This window comes from Sinocyclocheilus rhinocerous, unplaced genomic scaffold (assembly GCF_001515625.1).
Source record: "Sinocyclocheilus rhinocerous isolate Xijiao unplaced genomic scaffold, SAMN03320098_v1.1 scaffold460, whole genome shotgun sequence".
Taxonomy (NCBI): domain Eukaryota; kingdom Metazoa; phylum Chordata; class Actinopteri; order Cypriniformes; family Cyprinidae; genus Sinocyclocheilus; species Sinocyclocheilus rhinocerous.
This window is the reverse complement of record NW_015667268.1, coordinates 1272776-1295019: the sequence shown is the minus strand read 5'-3', so window position 1 is coordinate 1295019 and position 22244 is coordinate 1272776. Positions and strand designations below refer to the sequence as shown.

Genomic DNA, 22244 nt, shown 5'->3' with positions numbered 1-22244 from the left:
ACCATAACTTTACTATTTATTTGAGCAGCACAATTCATCCAGACCCTGCTCAACACAAAACACTGTTCATGGAAAAAGAAAAAGAAAGAAAGAAGAAGACATGCTGAAGCTGGCATACAATGCACAGTTGCATTTTCTGCTTTATTTGTATGATGTTTTCAGTTACAGACATTTGGATTGAGCTGCTTCGGTCCATAGATAACATGCTGCCGTATGACCAGCCACTTCCAGTTTCATTCCCGGCAACACAGTCACTTATCATCAACCAGCGGTAACAGGTTTGACACTGACCACATGTGATGACCTTTATTTGTCATCTTCGTATTGAACGAACAGCATGGATTGGTTAATGCTTAAAGCTTTTAAAGCCATTTTCTGAGTGTATTGTTTTAAATAAAAATATAGATCATGCATAGTTCATTCTGTTTGGATGTGTCTTGTACGTAAAAAGAGTATACATATACATGAGACAAATAGTACACTGAGATTTAACTATGGAATGTGTTAAAGTGTCTCACTGAAACCGTTCTGGTAAATTCTGTAACATAAGGAGAATAAGCGGTCCAATTCAATGATTCAAACACAGTCATGTTCTGCAGAGAGGCAATACTGCATCTAGTAAGGCCAGTCGTGACTCTAAATGTCCAAAGCTGTCAAAACTACACCTATCACTCGTACACACATCCTTTATCAATTATGTAAATAGAGTATTGCAAAGCTGAGTCTGACATGGGTTGGATCCAGCGCAGATATGCTTTAGTCATCTTGAAATTCACTGAAGATGGTATAATTTGGTATAAATTTGTCCCTTCTGCAGATGGAATCGTAAATGTTTTGGTCCCCTTCCATAAACTTCAAGCCCATTTCAACATTGCAGTCCCGCCAAACTTAAACATGATTCTTTAACATCTGTTGGCATTTTTTTTTTAAATTGTGGTTGTAATAAATTTACTGAACCAGAAGCCTTTCAACCAGCAAAATGGCTTGTGGGTAGGACATCAGCGTTTGATTGTCCGCAGGGTCCCGCTTTACGCCCTCTTCATCCCTCTGCCCATTAGACACGCGAACACGGTCATCACCATCTTGGGTTTGACCTCCACTAGATCGTCAGGCAGAGCGTACACACGAGCGCCAATCTTCCTGGCCATGGACACAGCAAACCTGCAAGAGAGACAGAAATAACCTCGCTGTACTGGCAAATATTACAGACTCTATAGCCTTCTTAATTTGTGTCATAATTAGGGGTGGGAGAAAAAAAATCAATTCTACAATGCATTGCGATTCTCTCATCAACAATTCGATTTTGTGTGCGCTAGAGACAGCTGTATTCTGCTTGCTGCTAATTACACACACACACACACACAAATACACACACACACAAATACACACACACACACACAAATACACACACAAATACACACACTCACACACACACACACACAAATACACACACACACACACACACAAATACACACACACACAAATACACACACAAATACACACACTCACACACACAAATACACACACACACACACACACACAAATACACACACACAAATACACACACCATTGCATAAGTATATGAACTTGAATTTTCATGTCTTCCTGGCCATGGACACAGCAAACCTGCAAGAGAGACAGAAATAACCTCGCTGTACTGGCAAATATTACAGACTCTATAGCCTTCTTAATTTGTGTCATAATTAGGGGTGGGAGAAAAAAAATCAATTCTACAATGCATTGCGATTCTCTCATCAACAATTCGATTTTGTGTGCGCTAGAGCTGGCTGTATTCTGCTTGCTGCTAATTACACACACACACACACACAAATACACACACACACAAATACACACACACACACACAAACACACACACAAACACACACACACACACACACACACACAAATACACACACACACACACACACACACACAAATACACACACACAAATACACACACCATTGCATAAGTATATGAACTTGCATAAATTTTCATGGTTGAAGCAATATACAAAAGCAATTGCGGGATATCATTCTTGGCTGTGTGTTACGTTGTGTAAGTGGTTAAATGCAATTGCATCTCAAAATGCTTTCATGGTGTGAAATTAATGTAACCAGTCAGTTATGTCTCAAACACAGGACAAAACATCTGCTATGCTAAAGTAGATTTGTGCATTAGTGTGAATGTAATCAAACAGCAATAATGCTGAGAAGAAGAGAAAAGTCAATCACTGGATCTGTCTGGAAGCTTTCAGATACTTAAAGCACTCTCAGATATGGAAAACACTTTGTTTATTGCTTGTAAAGGGTTTCTTCATTCCCCTTTATTAGATTATATTTGCTTGTATGCTTTGAAGCTATATTTAGTTGGTTAGAATTCTTAACATACAATCATTGAATATTTATTTAAAATTAAGAGTATTTTAAAAAGTTATATTATACTAGTTATATAAATTAATTAATTTACTTGTATCAGATCATGATCCCAGAATCGAATCGTAAGGTGCCTAAAGATTCCCAAACCTAGTCATAACTGACAGTATTGACTGCATGCATATATTTTTGGCTTCACACACATTCGAGTATCTTAATGCTGGATGTAAGCTATCTAATGAGATTTCTCTTTTGAAATCTTACTTCGCATTGTCCAGTTTGTCTTCGTCGCTGAGGCTTCCTCTCTTCACGAGGTCGTAGTTGACGCAGCCGGGCTGGATGGCATCAATCAGGTCCAGCACCGCCAGACTGGAGCTGATCTCTTTGTCCTACAGTCCAGAACATTACACTTACTTCTGATATTCAACCAACATATGTATGGGGCTAGATCTCTGCCACAATTCTGAGCATGAAAGATCATATTTTGAGCGCACAAAATTGCATTTTGCACGTGTGCGATCTGAGTTTTGTGGAGAAAATGTTAGAGTGCACTAAAATCAATTTTGCATTTAAAATAAGTTTTTGGATGTGTGCAGACCTTCTCTTTTGCGCGTGCAACATTTCACTAGCTTGCTCCCTTGATGCCCGCCCTCAGTGCTCTCTAAATGCCGACGGCTGGCTTGCTCAACACAACCCAGCGTTACAATATGCCATAATTCCAGCCAATCAGTTGCGCGTGCAACGTTTCACTAGCTTGCTCACCTGATGCTCGCCCTCAGTGCTCTCTAAATGCCAACAGCTCGCTTGCTCAACACAACCCAGAGTTACAATATGCCATAATTCCAGCCAATCAGAGACGAGGCTGCTAAATTCTGATTGTCTGCCTTGACAACCAATCACAGCATTCCTTGCATTACTGATGAAAATTGTGGGAAAATACAATGCATGCATAATTATTATGCAAGTTGATATTCTGATTATATATTTTTTTCAAGCACATTTTACCAATTCCAAACAACATCAATCTTAATAACTACTATTAATCTTGTATTTAATCACTTATAACCGATATATAATTGTTCATGAAGGCTGGAAGTGAAAAACGCCTTATATTCAGGTGTGCATAATTATTAAGCAGGTTATCTTCTAAATTGATTTTCGTGTGCTCAAAATACTTTCTTCTTTACGAGACAAACATTTTCTCCACAAAACTCGCGTGCGTGCAAAACGCACTTTTGCGCACTCAAAATATGATCTGTCGTACGCAGATTTGTGGCAGAGATCTAATCCCATACATATGCAGCTACATGAATACAAGGCTGCTGTATGAAGCATGCACATATACGTTAGCAGATAAACGAAGGCTTGAGCACCTTGAAACTGGAGATTTTGGTTGATTTTCCTGCTCCCGACAAAGTCTTATTAACCCAGTTGACGATTATGTCATCGTTAACCTTCTGCCCGTCGCCCAGGCCCTCTAGTACATTCAGAGTGTATCTGGAGGAGAACGCAGCACAAAGACTCGTCAGAATCACTTTACTAGCACATTAACTATTCAAGCTTTATATTCACATACATGCTCTAATGAGAAAAACAATAAAGTAATACAATCAGATTTATACTAAATTTATCATTCAAATTCTGTGTATGTCTGTGTTTAGTTTAAATATGAATTTAACAGTATTCGTGTAACAGTTTTCAGCATCATTACTGCAGTCTTCAGTGTCACATGATCTTCAGAAATCATTCTAATATGCTGATCTGCTGCTCAAGAAACATTTCTGATTATTATCAATGTTGAACACAGTTGAATATTTTTGTGGAAAGTGTTACATTTATTACTACACATCTTTTATTACATTATGAATGCCTTTACTGTAACTTTTGATCAATGTAATGTGTCCTTGCTGAATAAAAGTATTAATTTCTTTAAAAAAAAAAGTTTTATTATTAAGATTTACTATACTGTGCATGCTTTAGATTTTTTTAATCTTATAGGATGCATCTGTGTCAACTATGTCTGTTATTAGTTTGAGTTGTACCTCCTCATGAGCTGCCAGACGAGGGCGAGAGTGAGCGTTGGGTTCCCATCATTCAAGTCTTGCCCCCCGATGCCCACCAGAGAGAAATTGGCTTTGGTCTTCCCCAGTTCTACAGCGTAGTTACAGTTCTCCAGCTGAACACACACACACACACACACATGCACACACGCAGAGACTGAGGATCATTCTGCATGTTTTTGGAAAAAGGGTAATGACTGTAGAATGAATACTTTTTTCATGTTGGCCCCTAGTTTAGGATATGGAGGCTTGTTGACTTTGTTGTTCCAGTCGACAGGAACCTTGATCTTCTCATAAAGTTGCAGGATGACCAGAGCATCTTGAAGGTCACTGAAAAGGCCGAAACACATCTAATTTCATTCACGTAATGTTACACTTGAGGTGCATTTCATTCCACTATCATCTTGATTTCGATGTCCTGACACAGGTTAAGATGTGAAGGTAAGAGAACGTGGGATTTACCCGTATAAGTGATTGACATGAGGACTGACACCCAGAGAATTCATCCAGTTTCTGAAAGTCCTCTCCTCTCTGGTCTCTCCTGTAAACATACACAATATACAATACATAAATGAATAAGTGAATGACCAGACCAGCTAGTCATCCGTTTACCAACTATGACGTATTTTTGTTTAGTAATTAGAGTAATAGTGAGTGATGATGTTCTTAGCAAATGCCACTAATAATTAGTATATAAATGACATGGAGCATAGTATGTACATATGATGATTTCTGTAATGAATCATTGTGTCATTTAGGGTTAATTCCACATCTGGAAAAAAAGTGTCAAAAAATATTTTTCAACTTTTGTTATATTTTATCAGTGTGTCTTATCTGCTAGTTGCCATTTTGGTATTATAAAGAAAAATAGGTTTTCCCAGGTCTCGAGTTAGTTAACTATGTAACGGACAAACTGTACGCGCTGATAGGTAATATAGTTGACAATTTCACCATTTTGACCCATAATTTGGGTCTGATCAAGAAAATCTGGCCAGTCAGGTAATGCAGATTAACCTTAAATTTAATATTTATTTGAATGAAAATAGAAATGCAAACCATATTGCATGTAATATACTCACTGACAACAGGTCATTGAAATCAAATAGAGAAAAATTAAAGGGTTAGTTCACCCAAAAATTAAAATTAGGCTGCGTTTATGAATATGGATATTTTTCTTACAAAAATGCATCGATTCGCTACAGGAGGCCTTTGTTCACCCCCCGGAGCCGTGTGAGACACTTTTTTTTTATGGAAGGGTGCTTTTTATTTAACTTCTTTTGGACTGATACATGCAACAGTTATTTAGATTGTAGAAATAAACTAAATATAGATAATCTTGACCTTATCCATTTTTTTATTCACTATTTTGAACTCAAGACTCATCAAGTCAAAAAGCGGACATTGCAAAAACTAATTTACGGGCAAGTAAACAGAAAAACAGGGTGCACTAAATATATGCACGAGATTATAGTATGCATTGTCTTAATGGATAAAATATGATATTTCTGAAGATAATTGTTAGAAAAATTATATAATTATCATCAATGGACAAGAAATGCTCCTTAAATTATAGAATGACCCGAATGCTATCTACTGAGGGTTAGGTCTGACTGCTTGTTTTTTGTGTTTTGTACCACAAGAGGGCGCAACCTTCACCAAAAGGGAATAAACTGTTCAGGCCGCAGGAAATGAGGCGACCAGGCCCTCCCTTTAAATCTCTGTCTGCCGACGCGCTTCACCAGTTTCCATTAAAAATCAAATCCTGAATATGCCTTCTGTGATGCCATCCGGTATATTTTTTAGAAGTAAGTGTTTGGAAGAAATGCCACCCATTTTCATGAGTCATTACGTGGCACGTGTATTTAGCAAATGCTAAAATGGCAAAACGAGACAGGAAAGAACAACAATCATGAGCAAAACACCCACCCTCCAGAAGTCCCCAGTTGATGTCCTGATTCTCGGGTTTGGTCAGCGCTGGGTACTTGTTGAAGAGATTGGCCACAAAGGCCAAGTTGAGTTTAGGGTTGCCAGACACGACGTCAGTAGACGTGACAAACTGTCTGCAGCCCAGCCTGTCTGCCTGCTGCAGCATACACTCGGCTCTCTTCAGGTCATCTTTCTCCTGCAGAACACACACCAGGACAAGCTGAGACGGTTGCCAAACACAATTCACTGCATTCAGCTGCTGACAAATTTACTAGTCTCCCCCTCTCTACATCAATGGGACAGATTTGCTTAAGCCACAGATGCAAAACATTCGTCTTTTCTGTCCCATGGGTCAGTGAGAAAATAAGAGACAGCACAAATCAAATGTGAACACTTAAGAGAAATGGCACAGATGATGAAGTACGTGAACATTACTTGAGCCAGATTCATTTGGGACCTGCATGACCTTCAGAATCAGTTAAATGTGTAATAGTGCAGAACTACAATCAAAATGCTGTCATGTACATTAGGCTTCGTGCCAAACCCTAACAAGTTGCCCAAATCAAGCAATGACAAGACAAGCAATGAGCAGCTGCCTTATATGCTGTAAAACACTTAAAAAAAAAAAAAAATTCTGGCTTTAAACATTTTGAAAGGATAAATTGATAAAAAAAAAATTATATATATAAAAAAAATATATAGGTGTGTGTGACCTTTGAGCACAAAACCAGTCATAAGTCTCTGGGGTATATTTGTAGCAATAGCCAAAAATACACTGCATGGGTCAAAATGATAGATTTTTCTTTTATGCCAAAAATCATTAGGATATTAAGTAAAGATCATGTTCCATGAAGATATTTTGTAAATTACCTACTGTAAATATATTAAAACTTTTTTAAAATTTTTGATTAGTAATATGCATTGCTAAGAACTTCATTTGGACAACTTTAAAGGCGATTTTCTCAATATTTAGATCGTTTTACACCCTCAGATTCCAGATTTTCAAATAGTTGTATCTCGGCCAAATATTGTCCTATCGTATAAATCTCAATTTCATATAAATTATGTATAAATCTCAATTTCAAAAAATTGACCCTTATGACTGGTTTTGTGGTCCAGGGACACAAATAGAATTTTAGTAAATAAGTAAATAAACTGTTCAAACTGGGGTCAGTAATTTTTTTATTTATGCTTTTATAGAAATTAATATTTTTATTCAGCAAGTGCACATTAATCAAAAGTAACAGTAAAGATTTTCACTGCGACAAAAAAGAAATTCAAATAGATGCTGTTCTTTTAAACTTTCTATTTATCAAAGAATCCTGAAAACTATACATCACAGTTTGATACACTAATAATCAGCATATTAGAATGATTTCTGAAGGATCATGTGTCATATATTCAAATAGAAAACAGTTCTTTTAAATTGTAATAATATTTCATATTTCTTTCCAATATTTTTCATCAAATAAATGCAGCCTTGGTGAGCAGAAGAGACTTTACATTAATAAATCTTACCAACCCCAAACCTTTGACTTGTTAATCTTTCCTTTTTTCATGATGAAATGACCCTGACTGTGTCCCAGCGCTACAGCAGCTGCTGGCTGAAACCACAGCCCTCTCATTCAGCACACAGTCAATAACAGCCAGTGTGTGGGGTTAAATACACTCACATGAGTCACCCGGCACTCACACATCAGACCTCGGTCTGTTTAGACGCTGCTGGGTAATGGGCAATGTTGTTATTGTCCCAAACCAAAGCAGCGAATGAACAATCAATCCCAGATTTGCATACACTTTCACCCTCTCAAGCCAAGTTTAGACCCCCAGAGAAACACTAGTGTTTGAACTGCTGATGCTTGACAACTGCTCTCCAAAAAGCAGGAAGCTTGAGGCTTTCAGGAAGTCCCCAGTGTGTCTCATCATACATCTGAGATGAACTGCCTCTGTCCTGACTTACAATGAGCTGCTACAGTGACTGAAGCTTTGCAATTCTGATATAAGCCTCCCTCCTCTACTGAGAGCAGCTCACGAGTGCATTATAAGACCGTAGATATTGTGAAGTTGATCTTTTGTTTCCGGTCTCACGTTTTGGGCTGGTTTATGACACAGAAACACAGTGAATGACGTGCATTTTAAAAGTGTATAATTTGAACTCACGCTGAAGCCTGACATGTCAATGTCAATACGATCTTCACCCTCCTTCTGACCTTTCGGCGCGATCTGGTTGAGCAGGTGGAAATAAGCCCTCGAGTCCTGCAAGAGCAAGAAGAGGAAAAAATCTTTCACTGAACCTGTAGTGTAATGCTGCCTTCAAGTCCTGTCTGCAGGATTGTATTTATGAGCTGAAAGCACATGGACGCCATAGCGGCATAATTACAGAATCTATTCCAACAGAAAACCATGTTTACTTACTTTTGTGTTAAAAGCTGAAGTAAAACAATGATTGATTATCAGAGACTTCAAAGTCATTAAAAACTATGCCAATCTCTCCAAAAGACTCGGTTTTTCAGCAAATTTTTGATCATTTAGAGGCTTTAGATATTTGTGTATCAAATATTTGGGGTTAAAGAATCATGTCATAAGGTGGTATTAATCATATTTAAGTTTTCATTGTGTATATTGCTGGTACAACTTAGTTTCTATGCATTTTGTGTACTGTTGTTGAAGAATAAATAATAAAAGCTTGCCAAAAATACTATGAGGCAACAGGCTTGTGCGACTTCAGTTCTATAATTGTCCAACGCATCCATTTTATTCTGACCAAAATCACAAAGCACTTGAAGGCAGCAGAATACAGTTACACTGTCAATTATATTTAGATGAGGCACAATCCAGAGAGAAACACACAATCATGCATGAATTCCTAAGAACATGAATGAATAAAACAAAACAACAAACAAACAACAAAAATGCATTCTGTAACTGATCTAGCAGTACATTTGGAAAAGTACCTTTACACAGTTTGAAAAATCTGTTAACTGCAGCATAGAGGGAGATAGAGACAGATGTTAGTTAAATCATTCAGTAGAGATCAGATTCACCAAATCGCTTTATTGTGAGAATGAACGAGTCAAGAGGGCACTCGCTTAACATCTCAGGTCACACATCTTTCTTTAGACACTAAATGACCCCTCGCATGTTTTACTAAAGTCATGACATGCCAGAGCATTTGAAAGTCAAAGTAACTGGCCTTTCACTCTGGTGAACTGCCTTTATGAAACAGAAAAGAGTTAGCTGTTATGTAAATTCTAATTTGGATAAGTTCGGCAACATGTCTCCATTCATTTGAGGCTGAGAATGATTTCACCTTAAAGGAAAGCTAAAGTAAATCTGGCATCTAACCATTAGTTCAAGAGATTAAAAATGTGCAAAACATCTATGTAAAACTTTCCATTTTACATTCACACACGTTTCATGCTATTTTCCTATTCGTTTTATGCTATTCATTTTTTTTCAGGTACATGTCATTTAAAGCAGCACTATGTAACTTTTTCTGTGTTCAAAATTTGCTAAATGTATATAATGAGCGAGTACATCATGAATTCATCTTCCAAACAGCATTTTTGTCTTATTCCGAATCACTACGGTACACTTATAATACGTACCGTATTGTCCCGAGCACTCTTTATCCAGAGTGATAGTATGGTTGATCCCAGACATTCTAGATTAACGGCTGAAATGTTTGTAGAGCTGCTGCATGATAAGAAAGATCAGGCAGTTCTTAGTCCTGAATTAGAGTCTGAAATATCTGATGCTGATGACTTAGAGCAGTGCTTCTCAAAGTCCGGACTCTGGTCCAGATCCGGACCCGGAGGGAATTCAGTCCGGACCCACCCCAATTTCATATTTCAAGAACACTGATTATTTCCTACTTTGATAAACGCATGTTAAACTTGTAAATCATATGTTTAGTTTTTTACAGCCGTTACTGGGGAAACCGCTATATCTCCGCTCCAACAGCGCCTCCTGCTGGCAGAGAATGAATTTGCATTTGCAAGTCTGTGGGAAACACTGGTGTCTGTCAGCAAACATAAACAAAAAGCATGCTTCAGAACTGTTTTGAGAAGGTGCTTTGAGCCATGTATTATTACTATGAATTAGGCTACTACTACTACTACTACTACTATTACCATCTTGTGCCCTGCAATAATCATTTATTCAAACTCGCTTTTATGAGATAAAGGAAAAAAATAAAAAATAAATCGGCCAAACATATCGGCCAAAAAAATCAGCATCATATATCGGCCATCGGCTGCCCTGATTTCTAAATATCGGAATCGGCCAGAGAAAAACCCTTTTCGGGCGACCTCTATTGCTGACACTTAAATTAATTGTTTTGCCACTTTTGCACTTTATTTTTTCAAAAAATGTATGTTTATTTGTTATGCATGTTATGTATGTTTATTAAAAACAAGTTTTGTAATAACCAATTGTTCCGGTCCGGACCTTTGACACTGATGAAAATTCAGAATTGGACCTTTGAATAGACTTTGAGAACCCCTGATTTAAAGTCATTCTTAAGCTTTTAAAAAGCTATAACTATATATAACTACATGTACACATTTTCTGAGTGTGGGAAAATCTCCCTTTCACAATGCTAGGTTGCTGATATGCTGATGTTGTGGTGTTCTGAAGTCAAAAGAGCCCACCCACTGCCAAGTCCCTATAATATTGTGTGCTCTATATATAACTCAGAATTTGAAAAGAAAAGTAATAGCATGCCTTTTCTCAATAAGCCATGCCCCACTTCTCTGCACATTTTGTGGCTGCGTCTGAAAGCTTGATGACTCGCTGCCTTATCAGGCAAGGACTTTGCAGGCAGCATTTGTGCACGAAGGTAGCAACCTCATTAAACTGATTTCGGACGGGCGTCTGAGGTAGTGTAACAGTTTAATGATCTACAACAAAATAGAGAGAGCTTGGGTGATAACTAAGTGAATATTTAATTACTGCAATACTAATTTCTCACTAGAAATGACTTCAAAAGTGGATGAAGTTTGTTAAAAACCTAGGTTTACACAAACTGACCAACAACAGCAACTTTCAGACGCCATCTTTATTTTTAGCTCAACTGTCACAGAATGGAACGCACAGGATTGTGGGATATCAAAGGCAGAGAAGGATACATCTATGCTGCCCTCAAAAATCAATCAGATAAAGGTATCTAAGGAGACAGCAAGTGAAACTAACATAGGATCCAGATGTGCCTTGATGCTTTTCTACCTTGGAACGCATCCGCAAAGGCAGCATTTTTCAGCTTTAGGACACAGCCTGTATGTCTTTCTTATCTTACACACCTGATTCAGATCATCAGCTTATTAGGGAACAGCTCTATGAGCTCAACTGAGTGCGTCAGATAAGAGGGACATACAAAATGTGCAGAGTGGTGGGTCACCAGGACCAGGATTAAGAACCACTGCTGTTTAATACAAAGACTAACTTTAAGCATGAGCAACAATAATAGTGATTGCTTTATCTGTGACTGTTTAACCACTATTGCAATGATTGGCAAATATCATTCAAAACAACAGGACTGTATAGGAAATATTCACTAAAATTTGACCATGAAAGTGTTTATGACTCTATAATCTAAAAATACATATAGTATGATTATTAAAGCCAAGTCATGACATTTTAGTCTTTCATTTAAAGTGAACATGGCATCAACACACTGATGTGCACATCATTTTAAAGGAAAATATTTGAAATTCATTTTTTGAACGTTTTTATGAACGATTTTTTTTTATTCTGGAATACATCACAATAAGGAATTCGAATGCAGTTTCATGTTGTCTGTAAAAAAAGATATCTGACAACTGGTTTCTTCTTTGTTGTCAGGAGTGAAATGTGTGATTCAGTGTACATGTGATGCAAAAGAAACATTATGAACTTTATCATCCATTACATGACAATAATACATCTGTACAGACTAATATGTTATTTCAATAAGCAGGATATCAATTTTATATCAATTATCTTGATAAGAGAATAAAAGCCCTTATATGAGAGTGGTACTCTGCATTTAAAACTTTACCATAAGATCTCACACCAACAGTTTTCATATCTTACAACTAAATGAATATAACAGATATGCTGGACTACTACCACAATTCTCATGCTCAATATCCTCATGAAAACATTAGTAGAGACAGAGATCTGATACTTTATTAGCATGCAGACACAAAAGCAGATCACAGTAAACAAACACATTAACCCCTTAGGCGCCAGGGTTTTTTGGAAAAATGCTGGATTTTGACATCAAGATTTCAAAAGCTTGTGGCTTGAAAGGGCTTAAAGATAGAGATCTACTGTAAATTAGAAAAATGTTGGGCATGACCGAACGTTTATGTGGGGTGTAAATATACTCGGCTAATTTTATGCCGTCAAAATATTATGACGTCATCAGGGGCGGCCCTCTTGAATTTCATAATATTCATGAAATAATAGATTTCTAGTGGTAGGGAATACAAATGAGATGTTACACCATATTAGGAACTACAGTCTATTTGATTAAGTATGACGTCTTGTCGCAATTTTGCGACTTTGGCACTTAGAGGGTTAAGACTGACCTTAATATCATGGCTGAAGTTGTTGATCTTGCTCCAGCCGGCATTCTCCAGATGGAAGTTGGCCCAGCGAAGCAACAATTCCTCCGGAGACAGTTTCATCAGATCCTCGAGTGTCTCTCCATCCCTCAACAATGCCGCCAGAGCTGAAAAAAGACCATGTGTATCAGTTAACCAGAATGCTGCGAATCCACGGATTCTAATGTGTATTAGCTTTTGCAACACCGTTACATACATGATTTTGTATTCACTGAACACTGATAATTTCACAATTCCTGTTGTGCTTCAGAAAGTCAATTCACTTAAATTCAAATTGACCAGGCTCTTTCCATGACCTCAAAGTGCACCACAACTCAATTATGTCATGTCAAACATCTCTGTCAGAGTTTTATCTAAATATTTACTGTAGTGCCCATACTTTTCCCACCACATTCAAGTAGGCAAAGGTAAACCCAAAACTTTAAAAACTCTACATTAGCAGAAAATTACAGACCAGCTTCAGTTTTTTGTTAATATGAAAACACTTTTTTTCAACCAGGTCTCTTCTTTCCTTTCACAGATCAAACAAACCACTGGAGTACCTCAGGGTTCCGTGTTGGTCCCTTTCCTTTCTTCATTTACTCAATGTTGCTGGTACCTACCGTCCAGTCACATGGATTTTCCTGCTACTGCAACACTAAGGACATGTAGATCTACTAAGTACTTGCATGGATCTCAGCTTGGCTGACAAACTTTGGCCTGGATGAAGGAACACCCCCTAGCTATTCACTAATCACTGTGTAGCAAGGTCCATCAATAATAACACCATTTTAGACTAGATTAATGCCATGTCCTTCTAGCTATTCTCCCTGCTTACACACACAAACCTCTGCAAATGATCCAGAACACAGCAACATGTTTATGGGTTTTTAACCCAATGAGAACCCAGAAGACAGCGCATTTGTCTCACTTTTACTGGTTGATGGTTGTTGCCTGCAGTTCAAGGCACTGATGCTTGTATACAGAACCATCACTGGATCTATAAATGCCAAGCCAAGGCAATTATATTATTTGTTTATAATTTGTCATCCAAGTCCTGCTTTGTGACTACTCATTCCTGGCAGTCTGTCAGATGAAAAGCAACTTTATATAATAATATAAATGTTTATTGATTGCTAGACAACTCTCTCTGTTAAGGCACAGGGCCTCTGGGACAGGCCTAAACTCCCTTAGGTTTAATTTAGGAGAAAACAAACTGTTCAGTCTAGTAATGAGGTCAGATATAAGAGCAAGTCTGCCACAACGGTCAATTCAGTCAGTTGGGTTATCGTTTAACTTCTTTAAACGAGAGCTTCATCTGTTTGTCAGGATTCCTGGATGTTGTCATCAGCCATGACAATGCCAGCACTATTTGGACAATATGTGCAACCGTATTTGTGCAACAGAGACACATACCCTCGTTTCTGCTCAGCTCAATGTCAGCAAACAGACCAATTTTGATGATCTGCCACAGCAGGCCCAAAACCAGATGAGGTTTGCCTTCCCGAAGGTCCAGAGCCCCGATGTTGACCACATGACAGCCAATGGCAGAGGCCGAGTTAAGAGCCAGGTTAAGATTCTCCTGCAAGACAGAAGCGATGATCTCTGTTAGCCTCAAATCTCTCTCTAACACATATGTGATTCGAAACAAAAGGATTAAGACCATGCAAGTGTTTCGAAGTCATATTTGTCATGCTGAAATGCTCAGACACATGAAACTGTAACAGTACAGCACCCAGAGAAGTAACTATTAGCTAACTATTAACTTAGCTTACTTGTCTGAAACTACTTTGCTTAATAAAACAACAAAAATAATACAAAAATACACTATTTCGATAGTCCACTTCAGACATTCTACTAACTACTGTATAAGTAGCTACTACTACTGTACATGCCAACAACTTATTGTCAGAATTAGAGTTTTTAGTCTTGTATGATGCCAATAAGTCTAAAAACCTAGATTTACCATGCAAAACATACTCGCCTTTAAATCTGTCACGTAGTAGCGACTATGGCAAATTAGCTGTACTCCCGTAGTAGACCGTTACAATGTACACGTCACGAAGTAGCTCTTAAAGTCGCGCATGCGCAATCGCACTTTCTTTGCCGTTACCGTTCCATCAGCTGTTGTTCCTTAAAGTCCCTAATCTCTTAGTAGAATGTCAAAAGTGGACTATCAAAATAAAGTGTAACCTTTCATTATGTCAAATCTGGCCCTTGACACCATGCTATATTGTGAATATAGTCACTGCACAGTGTGTCATGCCTAACAGCAACGTTTAGCCTGGGACTTGACTCATGCACATCATTGCTTAAATACACAGCAACCAATTGATCCACACATGAAGAAGAAAATATGTATTACTATTTGAAAAATACACAAGCATACATGTGGTCAAACACACACAAGGTCTTTGAAACTAAACAGATGCACATATTTTCTGACATGTGGCAGTGTGGGTAATTAAAGCACGACTGTCTGTGCCAAGTGGAGCATCTAGTGAGAGGAGGCTGCTAGCAGCTGCTCATAACCTCCTCGCAGCAGTGCAAACAAACACAGGGCTGTTCAACAGGACGACGCTCTGTTTACAGGAAGCATCAACAGCAGTCTCAATGAAACCGCTTTAATATTAGACATCAACAATTACTGACTGCAAAAGCGTCTCACTGATCATAGACCAGAGTCTATAGATATGGCTTGGGTCTCTCCTTTAAATGTACACTACAGGTCAAACGTTTGGAATAATGATGATTTTGTTTTTATGTTTTTGAAAGAAGTCTCTTATGCTCACCAAGACTGAAATCGTTCTAATATGCTGGTTTGCTGCTCAAGAAACATCTCTTATAATTATCAATGTCAAAAACAGTTTTTGCTGCTTCATATTTTTGTGGAAACTGTGATAAACTACCATTCAAAAGTCTGGGTAAGACTTAAAAAAAAAAGGGCAGTAAAGGCATTTATAATGATACAAAAGTTTTCCGTTTTTAAATAAATGCCGTTCTTTTGAACTTTCTATTCATCAGATAATCCAGAAATAAAAATGAATCACGGTTTCCAGAAAATCATTAGGCAGCAAAAACAAATCATAATCATAATTGTTCCCAACTTTTGACGGGTAGTGTTAGTTTTTGGACATTTTTGGCCTATTGTATCATCTGATCATCTAGAAAATTTGCAGCATAACCCTACTCAACTAACCCACACATTCTGAGGCATCATAACAATGTTTAATACTAATTATTTTTATTCCATCATTCTTTTAGTAACGCTACTTCCTAAAAATGATGCAATGGCGAAATGACATCTGGATTCAGCACTGAAACTCTAATCTCAATGTACAATGCATTGTCTATTTATGCTGAAAGCTACTGCTGATTATGCAAATCAGGGATTTAAAGCTGTAAATGGTGCCTTCTGAACAATTAGTTGCGTTTCAAATTCAGGTTCAACTAAACAACCTTACATAGCATTCTTCCTAACTTACTAATTCTTTCTGACTAATTCATTAACCTTTTCACTTTAACCATTCAACCGTTTTCTAAAAGATGTAACATGCACTCACCCATTAAAATCTCATTTCATCAGATAATCCAGAAATAAAAATGAATCACGGTTTCCAGAAAATCATTAGGCAGCAAAAACAAATCATAATCATAATTGTTCCCAACTTTTGATGGGTAGTGTTAGTTTTTGGACATTTTTGGCCTATTGTATCATCTGATCATCTAGAAAATTTGTTGTGTGTAGCAAGCCTTTAGCATAGTTTGGATGTGTATGCAGATATACATCCTATATGTAGGATGTAGATGCATAATTATTTTTGGATATTAAGGAATGTATCTGTCCCTCATCCATGAATGGTTGCAGACACTTACAGACACAAACTCATTAAAGCTGATCTTATTGTCCTTGTCTTTGTCACCCTCTTCCATCAGTTTCTGGATGATCTCTCGGACTTTGTACCCCGGCAGGGGCAGATTGGCCTCTTTGAACAGGTCGTGGAGCTCATAGTCACAGATAAAGCCATTGCCGTTCAAATCTATGGAGAAAAGTGAAAATGAATGGTTTAGAGTCAACATCTTGCATCTTCCCAACAAGCACAAAACATTTTGGTTGCAATTGGGTTACGTTGCAGTTCAACATCTTAAAAAAAGTTAAGAAACTTCAACTACAAAGAAAAAAAGTGTGAGGAAATGCAGTTTAAACAGTTTGATGAGTAAAAATGACCAGCAACAAACTCTGAGAAAATTAAGAAAACCTGCATTTTACTGCATATGTGCATGCAAAATAAAACATTTTGGAAATGTGAAAACATCTCTTGGGTACGTTTTAAGCAGCTTAAAAACATCAATATAACATTTTAATACAAAAACAAAGATCTATACATTTCAATGAAACATTGCAAAAACAATGAAAATGTTTATATTTATAGAATTTATGCTTATGACTAAAGTTATAGTTATAGTTCAGGCTAAACACATTTACGTTGGAACAGTTTTACTGAGCTTCAAGTAATGCATTCTGGTGTTATCCACAAACTAGACACAACATGGCCTTAGATTCTGACCAGAACAAGGTATCTTGCCATTTGCCAAATATGTGGAAGTAGAGATATAGAGTTATAGGATCTATCTAATAAATGCTATCTGCAATACTAAAACAGATCAAACATCATTAAAACAAACATCAGGAACTGTCAGACACTGGGGGTTTTCTAGTATGTGCATGAAAACACCATGACACTGGCAGCAGTTCAGGCCTCAATTTTTCTGCCCAGTCTGCTGGAGAAATCAGATAAATGGGAAAATGTAGTCTGAAGCACATTCCTGTCAAGGAACATGAAAAACATCCAAATCCAAATTCCACAAACTTTAAAACTCAGAAGTTTAAGATCACAAACTGGATATACTCTATACTCTTAAATGCATTGCTTTCTGTAAATCTACTGACATACCATATTAATTCTCTACTGATACTCTATGCAACACTCACACTCAGGTAGTCGCTGATATGGATGTTCCAGGCTTTTTAAAACCACTTTAACAAAATCCACTTCTGAAGTACCTTAAGAGCTCATGTGAGTATATATATATATATTCAAGAAACCTCTGCTATGAGCATCAGCCAGCATTGAATAGATAGCTGCTCACAGTCATTTTATTTCTGAGTTTTGGTGGAATGGACTTTCAATAGAGGGACTGAAATCTCTCAGGTTTCATTAAAAAATATCTTCACTGACATTTTTAAGATCAATGGGAATGACATGAAGTAAATGGTGATATATTTTCATTTTTGGATGAACTAACACTTGGCTAACTTGGTAACTGACTTGATAAAAGCACCAAATTCTGCAGCTGACAATCTCATAGCTCAAAATATGGCAAATACTCACAGTACATGCCCAGTACATGCTACTGAATAAATAAATAGATTAAAGTCCTACTCAAAGTGAATCTTTCAGATTATATATATATATATATAGTGGCAGTAAACAGTTGCTGGTTTGGAGACAAGAGTCCATGAGGGCAATTCAAGCGCCAGGCAACAAGTGATGCCAAAATCTTCATGAGGTCAAATGAAAAACCCAGATGTGTCTCTGAGCAACAACAATGCAGACTGTTATGGGACAAGACTCACAAGCAGTTAGGAGGACTGATAACAACATTACAAAACAATCACATCACAAAAAAAACACAGTCTAGAGTTTCCCAATCAATGCCATTTTAAACCAGGATCTAAATGCCATTTGAAGGGCTTGCTAATCCTAATTTTTGGCTTTGCACAGTGATGTAGCTGTTTTCATCTATGCAAACAAAACAAAGACAAATCAGTAGAAATCACAAGATACGTGAAGGAAAAAGACACCTTCAAGGGCGGCACGCCAAGTAGTGATTATAGGCAAAACTGGTCAGACCAGAAGAGCACTCACCGACTTTCCCGAAGGCCTCCCGCAACTCTTCCAGCTCTTCTTTGGATATCTTTCCTGCCATCTCCCAAAGAACAACCTGAAGCTCTCTCAGTCGAATAAAGTGTGTCCTTCTGTGGAGAGAAGGACAAAAACTTTATTGTCCGAGCCTCCAAACTGTAGTAAATGAACACTGGCGACTGTCTTTTGAGAGAGAAACCTGGAAGAGGGATTGTACATGCATGATAAGACATCATAAGACCTGCAAATGACATGCAAACGTCTATCAAGCATGCAACAGAGTAGACTATATTTGGGCAAAATGCATGTTCCAGAGGGCGTGTCAAGGCAGGTCTTTTTGAATGCAACCTCGCCATAATGTAAGTAACGCAGTGACGTGATTCTTTGCCATGACAAAGATTGAAACACTACTACATCTATTTAAAGTCCTATTCATTGTGTTTAGTCAACTGTAGAGACAACTGGAAATCGAGACTAGTAAAAGCCTAGCAAAGAGTCGCAAATCCAGTTATTGCACAGTGAAAATTGTAAAAGAGAAGCTAAAATAGATCAACTAAAAGGAAGAGACCAATCCACAACCAAAAGTCAAAGTCTGGACATGTTTCTTTGGAAGATCAGTGTGTTATTTTATCACAGAGTTATGATAGATACGTAAAAATCTGAATACCAGATGCGGTCCGACCTGAACTGTCCAACAGTCGGCCTGCTTTTATTTAATTGTGAAATTCAACCTAAACAACTAAACTCTTAAAAAAAAAAAAAAGGCTCCAAATGGGTTTTTTGCAAGAACAAGTTATAGAAGAACAAGTTTTGGTTCCCCAAAGAACCTTTCAGTAACCGATTCTTAAAAGAACCATTTTTATTAACTGTGAAGAATATTTTAATAACCTAAAAAAACTTATTTGTCTATAAAGAAGCTTTTGTGAAATGGAAAGGTTCTATGCATGTTAAATGTTCTTTGTGGAACCATATTTTTAAAAGTATAGCTTAAACCTTATCCCCCAAACACACAATAAGCAGTAATACACTAAACACAATACACTAAAACAAAGTAAATATTTGCCCAGGATATCACAATAATTAATGCAGTCCATTTAATTGCAATGTTATGGCACTGGCCCAACATGTCAGTGAGCGGCAACGAACACATTACAATGATGTACCGTTTGAATCAAGGCCACAACAAAATCAAAACGGTTGAGCAGAGTCCAGCCATAGCAACTGAAACGAGAACAGATGCAGCGTCGCAGCCTCAATCACACTCTGCTGTACAAACTGACAAGGGATCTGCTCTTACATGCAGCAATCACAGCAATGCAGCACTAGTACAAGCTGCCCAAGATGCATCTTCCTGTTCCTTACAAGTCGTCATGATGAATCAGGACACACCCGTGGTGCATATCAACATCTCTATTCCCATAGCTGTCACTCCAGCTTGTGTTTTTTTCAACACTTTGTTATGTCATTAGTGGTGCAAACCCGTCCTACCACACCCCGGTGGGACAGCATAAAGTTATGGACTTCTAAAAATGTTCAAAAATAAGGCAATGCCAGAGTTACATAATGGCTAAACCGCTAATTGTGTAAATAACCCTTAAAGAAAGCACCGGACTAAGGTTGTTGGCAGATTTTGTCTCAAGGTCTACATTTGATGTCATCCTTCAACTATTCAGAAGGCCAACACAGAAACGTCGCAGGAATTTTTTAGAAAAAGACAAAAACAAACGGGCCAATTCTCCACCCTTGTGGCATCTCTTTCCCTGAGACAGCACTGTGCGCTACATACCATCAAGGAATCATCAGTTCGAATCTTCCACAATTCAATTGCTTCTTCACAATTCAAGTATAGATGCATTCTAATTTGACTAAGGTTTGTTTACTTCCCAAATGGGTGAAGAGTAGTGTGACCTCATGGGACTGAGTCATGCACAAATCTAAGCAACCAGAGAATCCTGTCTAGTCACTAGTTTTCAGTGTCTCTAAGGACTGCCAACACTGCATGAGTGATTGAACAAAGTCAAAACCATTATGCAGTGTTAAGTTACAAAGCAAAAGAAAACTGCCACCGAACTGCTTTCTCTGGGTTTTGATTCAAAAACAGAAAACTGACCATGTGTTCTAACACACAAAATGGATTTACCAGTCTGACAAGATGCAAAAAACACTTTAAAATCTCATTTAAAACAACTGCCCTTTTACCCCCGAGCTGCTTCCTTCACTCCAAACTGCAAACAGATGCAACAAATCTGAACTCAAACAAGAGAGAGCTTTTACAGATGCTGTGCCGTTAGCAGAGCAGCTGGGGAAAGAGACAGAAACAAGGAGAATGCTTTCCCCAGTGTATAATGTTAATGAGAGAATGGGGGATGTAGAGGGAGAAGAGAAGAAGCAAAAAGAGAGACAAACCGTCCCGACGTGAGCTGAGAATGGAGCTGTAGGCACCAGCGGTTGCAGCAGTAGAGGCAGTACTCGCTCCACACCCTTCAAGGCTAATCTGAAACACCAGCATTCCTGCCTGCCTCACAAAGACCTATGGCAGCAAGTCATAACACTTCCTGACAGGCTATGGGAGTAGCGGTCGGCGTGTCCGCCGGAGAGGGAGGCGGGATAGGCAGGCACAGCCGGAGAAGGAGAGGGGGAGGGGAAAGCGTGCATGCTTTTCTTTTTTCTTTACTACCAACACTTCCATCCCAGATGTACTCAGTAAAGCAATAAAGTCGCGCGAGAGAAAAGGGGTGGGGAAAAGCTCAATGCATCTCTTAAATCCGTCACTCGTCTTAAAACATCCTGCTGCTTTAAAAATAACACAGTGGACAGACATATGCTGAATCACTTGAAACTCCACTGAATCACTTGGAAACCCATGCTGAACATGTGATATCTTTGCATGTTCAAGCAGAAAGAAAGTAAAAAAAAAACAGAGTGTGCTTTTATATAGTTTAAAAATTGCAAAAACTGCTGCCATTAGGCTTTGAAATAAATAAAACATTTTGTAATATCCTCCCAAATCTATCAATGGTAAACTAATTTCAAGGTCATTTGAGCTGCTATGAAACAAAGACTCATTCATTTGCTGAGGAAACGGGCCACATGAGAAATAACAGAACATTCCCAGAGACAGACCTTAAATGAGGGCATGATGACCTCAAAACGCACTCTTACTGCTTCAATTCAGCATTAAATTAATCAAATTTGGCATCTGCATCATAATCTTATTTCTCAGCCTCAAGCTCAAGTTGTTGGCAAACTGCAAATGGGTTACAAATGGCGTACTGCTATGCATTTGCTAGAGCCAAAGTTAAAACAGCCCATCTTCACGTACTTTGGCCACCAGATATGGCTCCTTTTTTTTTGCCAATTTCACATAATCT

At 37.9% G+C, this 22244-nt stretch overlaps 1 protein-coding gene across 1 annotated transcript; it reads right to left on the bottom strand.

Annotated features, from left to right (window-relative positions):
• Positions 1 to 110: 110 nt before the first annotated feature.
• On the bottom strand, positions 111 to 21482 carry LOC107733410 (plastin-3-like). Its single transcript, XM_016545010.1, has 13 exons — positions 21280 to 21482; positions 18877 to 18986; positions 16817 to 16986; positions 14363 to 14528; positions 12932 to 13074; positions 8520 to 8615; positions 6360 to 6555; positions 4896 to 4974; positions 4646 to 4763; positions 4416 to 4549; positions 3747 to 3870; positions 2638 to 2762; positions 111 to 1161 (listed from the first exon to the last, which is right to left on the bottom strand). The coding sequence occupies exons 2-13, from the start codon at positions 18935 to 18937 to the stop codon at positions 1029 to 1031; spliced, it is 1545 nt and encodes a 514-aa protein (XP_016400496.1). The 5' UTR covers positions 18938 to 18986; positions 21280 to 21482; the 3' UTR covers positions 111 to 1028.
• Between the last annotated feature and the right edge of the window lie 762 nt (positions 21483 to 22244).

Excerpts from the sequence above, each read along its gene's own strand:
- LOC107733410 (XM_016545010.1), bottom strand. The coding sequence starts at position 18,937 with ATGGCAGGAAAGATATCCAAAGAAGAGCTGGAAGAGTTGCGGGAGGCC. Across the intron at positions 4,975-6,359 it reads CAACTGGGGACTTCTGGAGG|GAGAGACCAGAGAGGAGAGG; the intron begins GTGGGTGTTTTG and ends GTATGTTTACAG. Across the intron at positions 4,550-4,645 it reads TAGGGGCCAACATGAAAAAA|CTGGAGAACTGTAACTACGC; the intron begins GTATTCATTCTA and ends GTGTGTGTTCAG.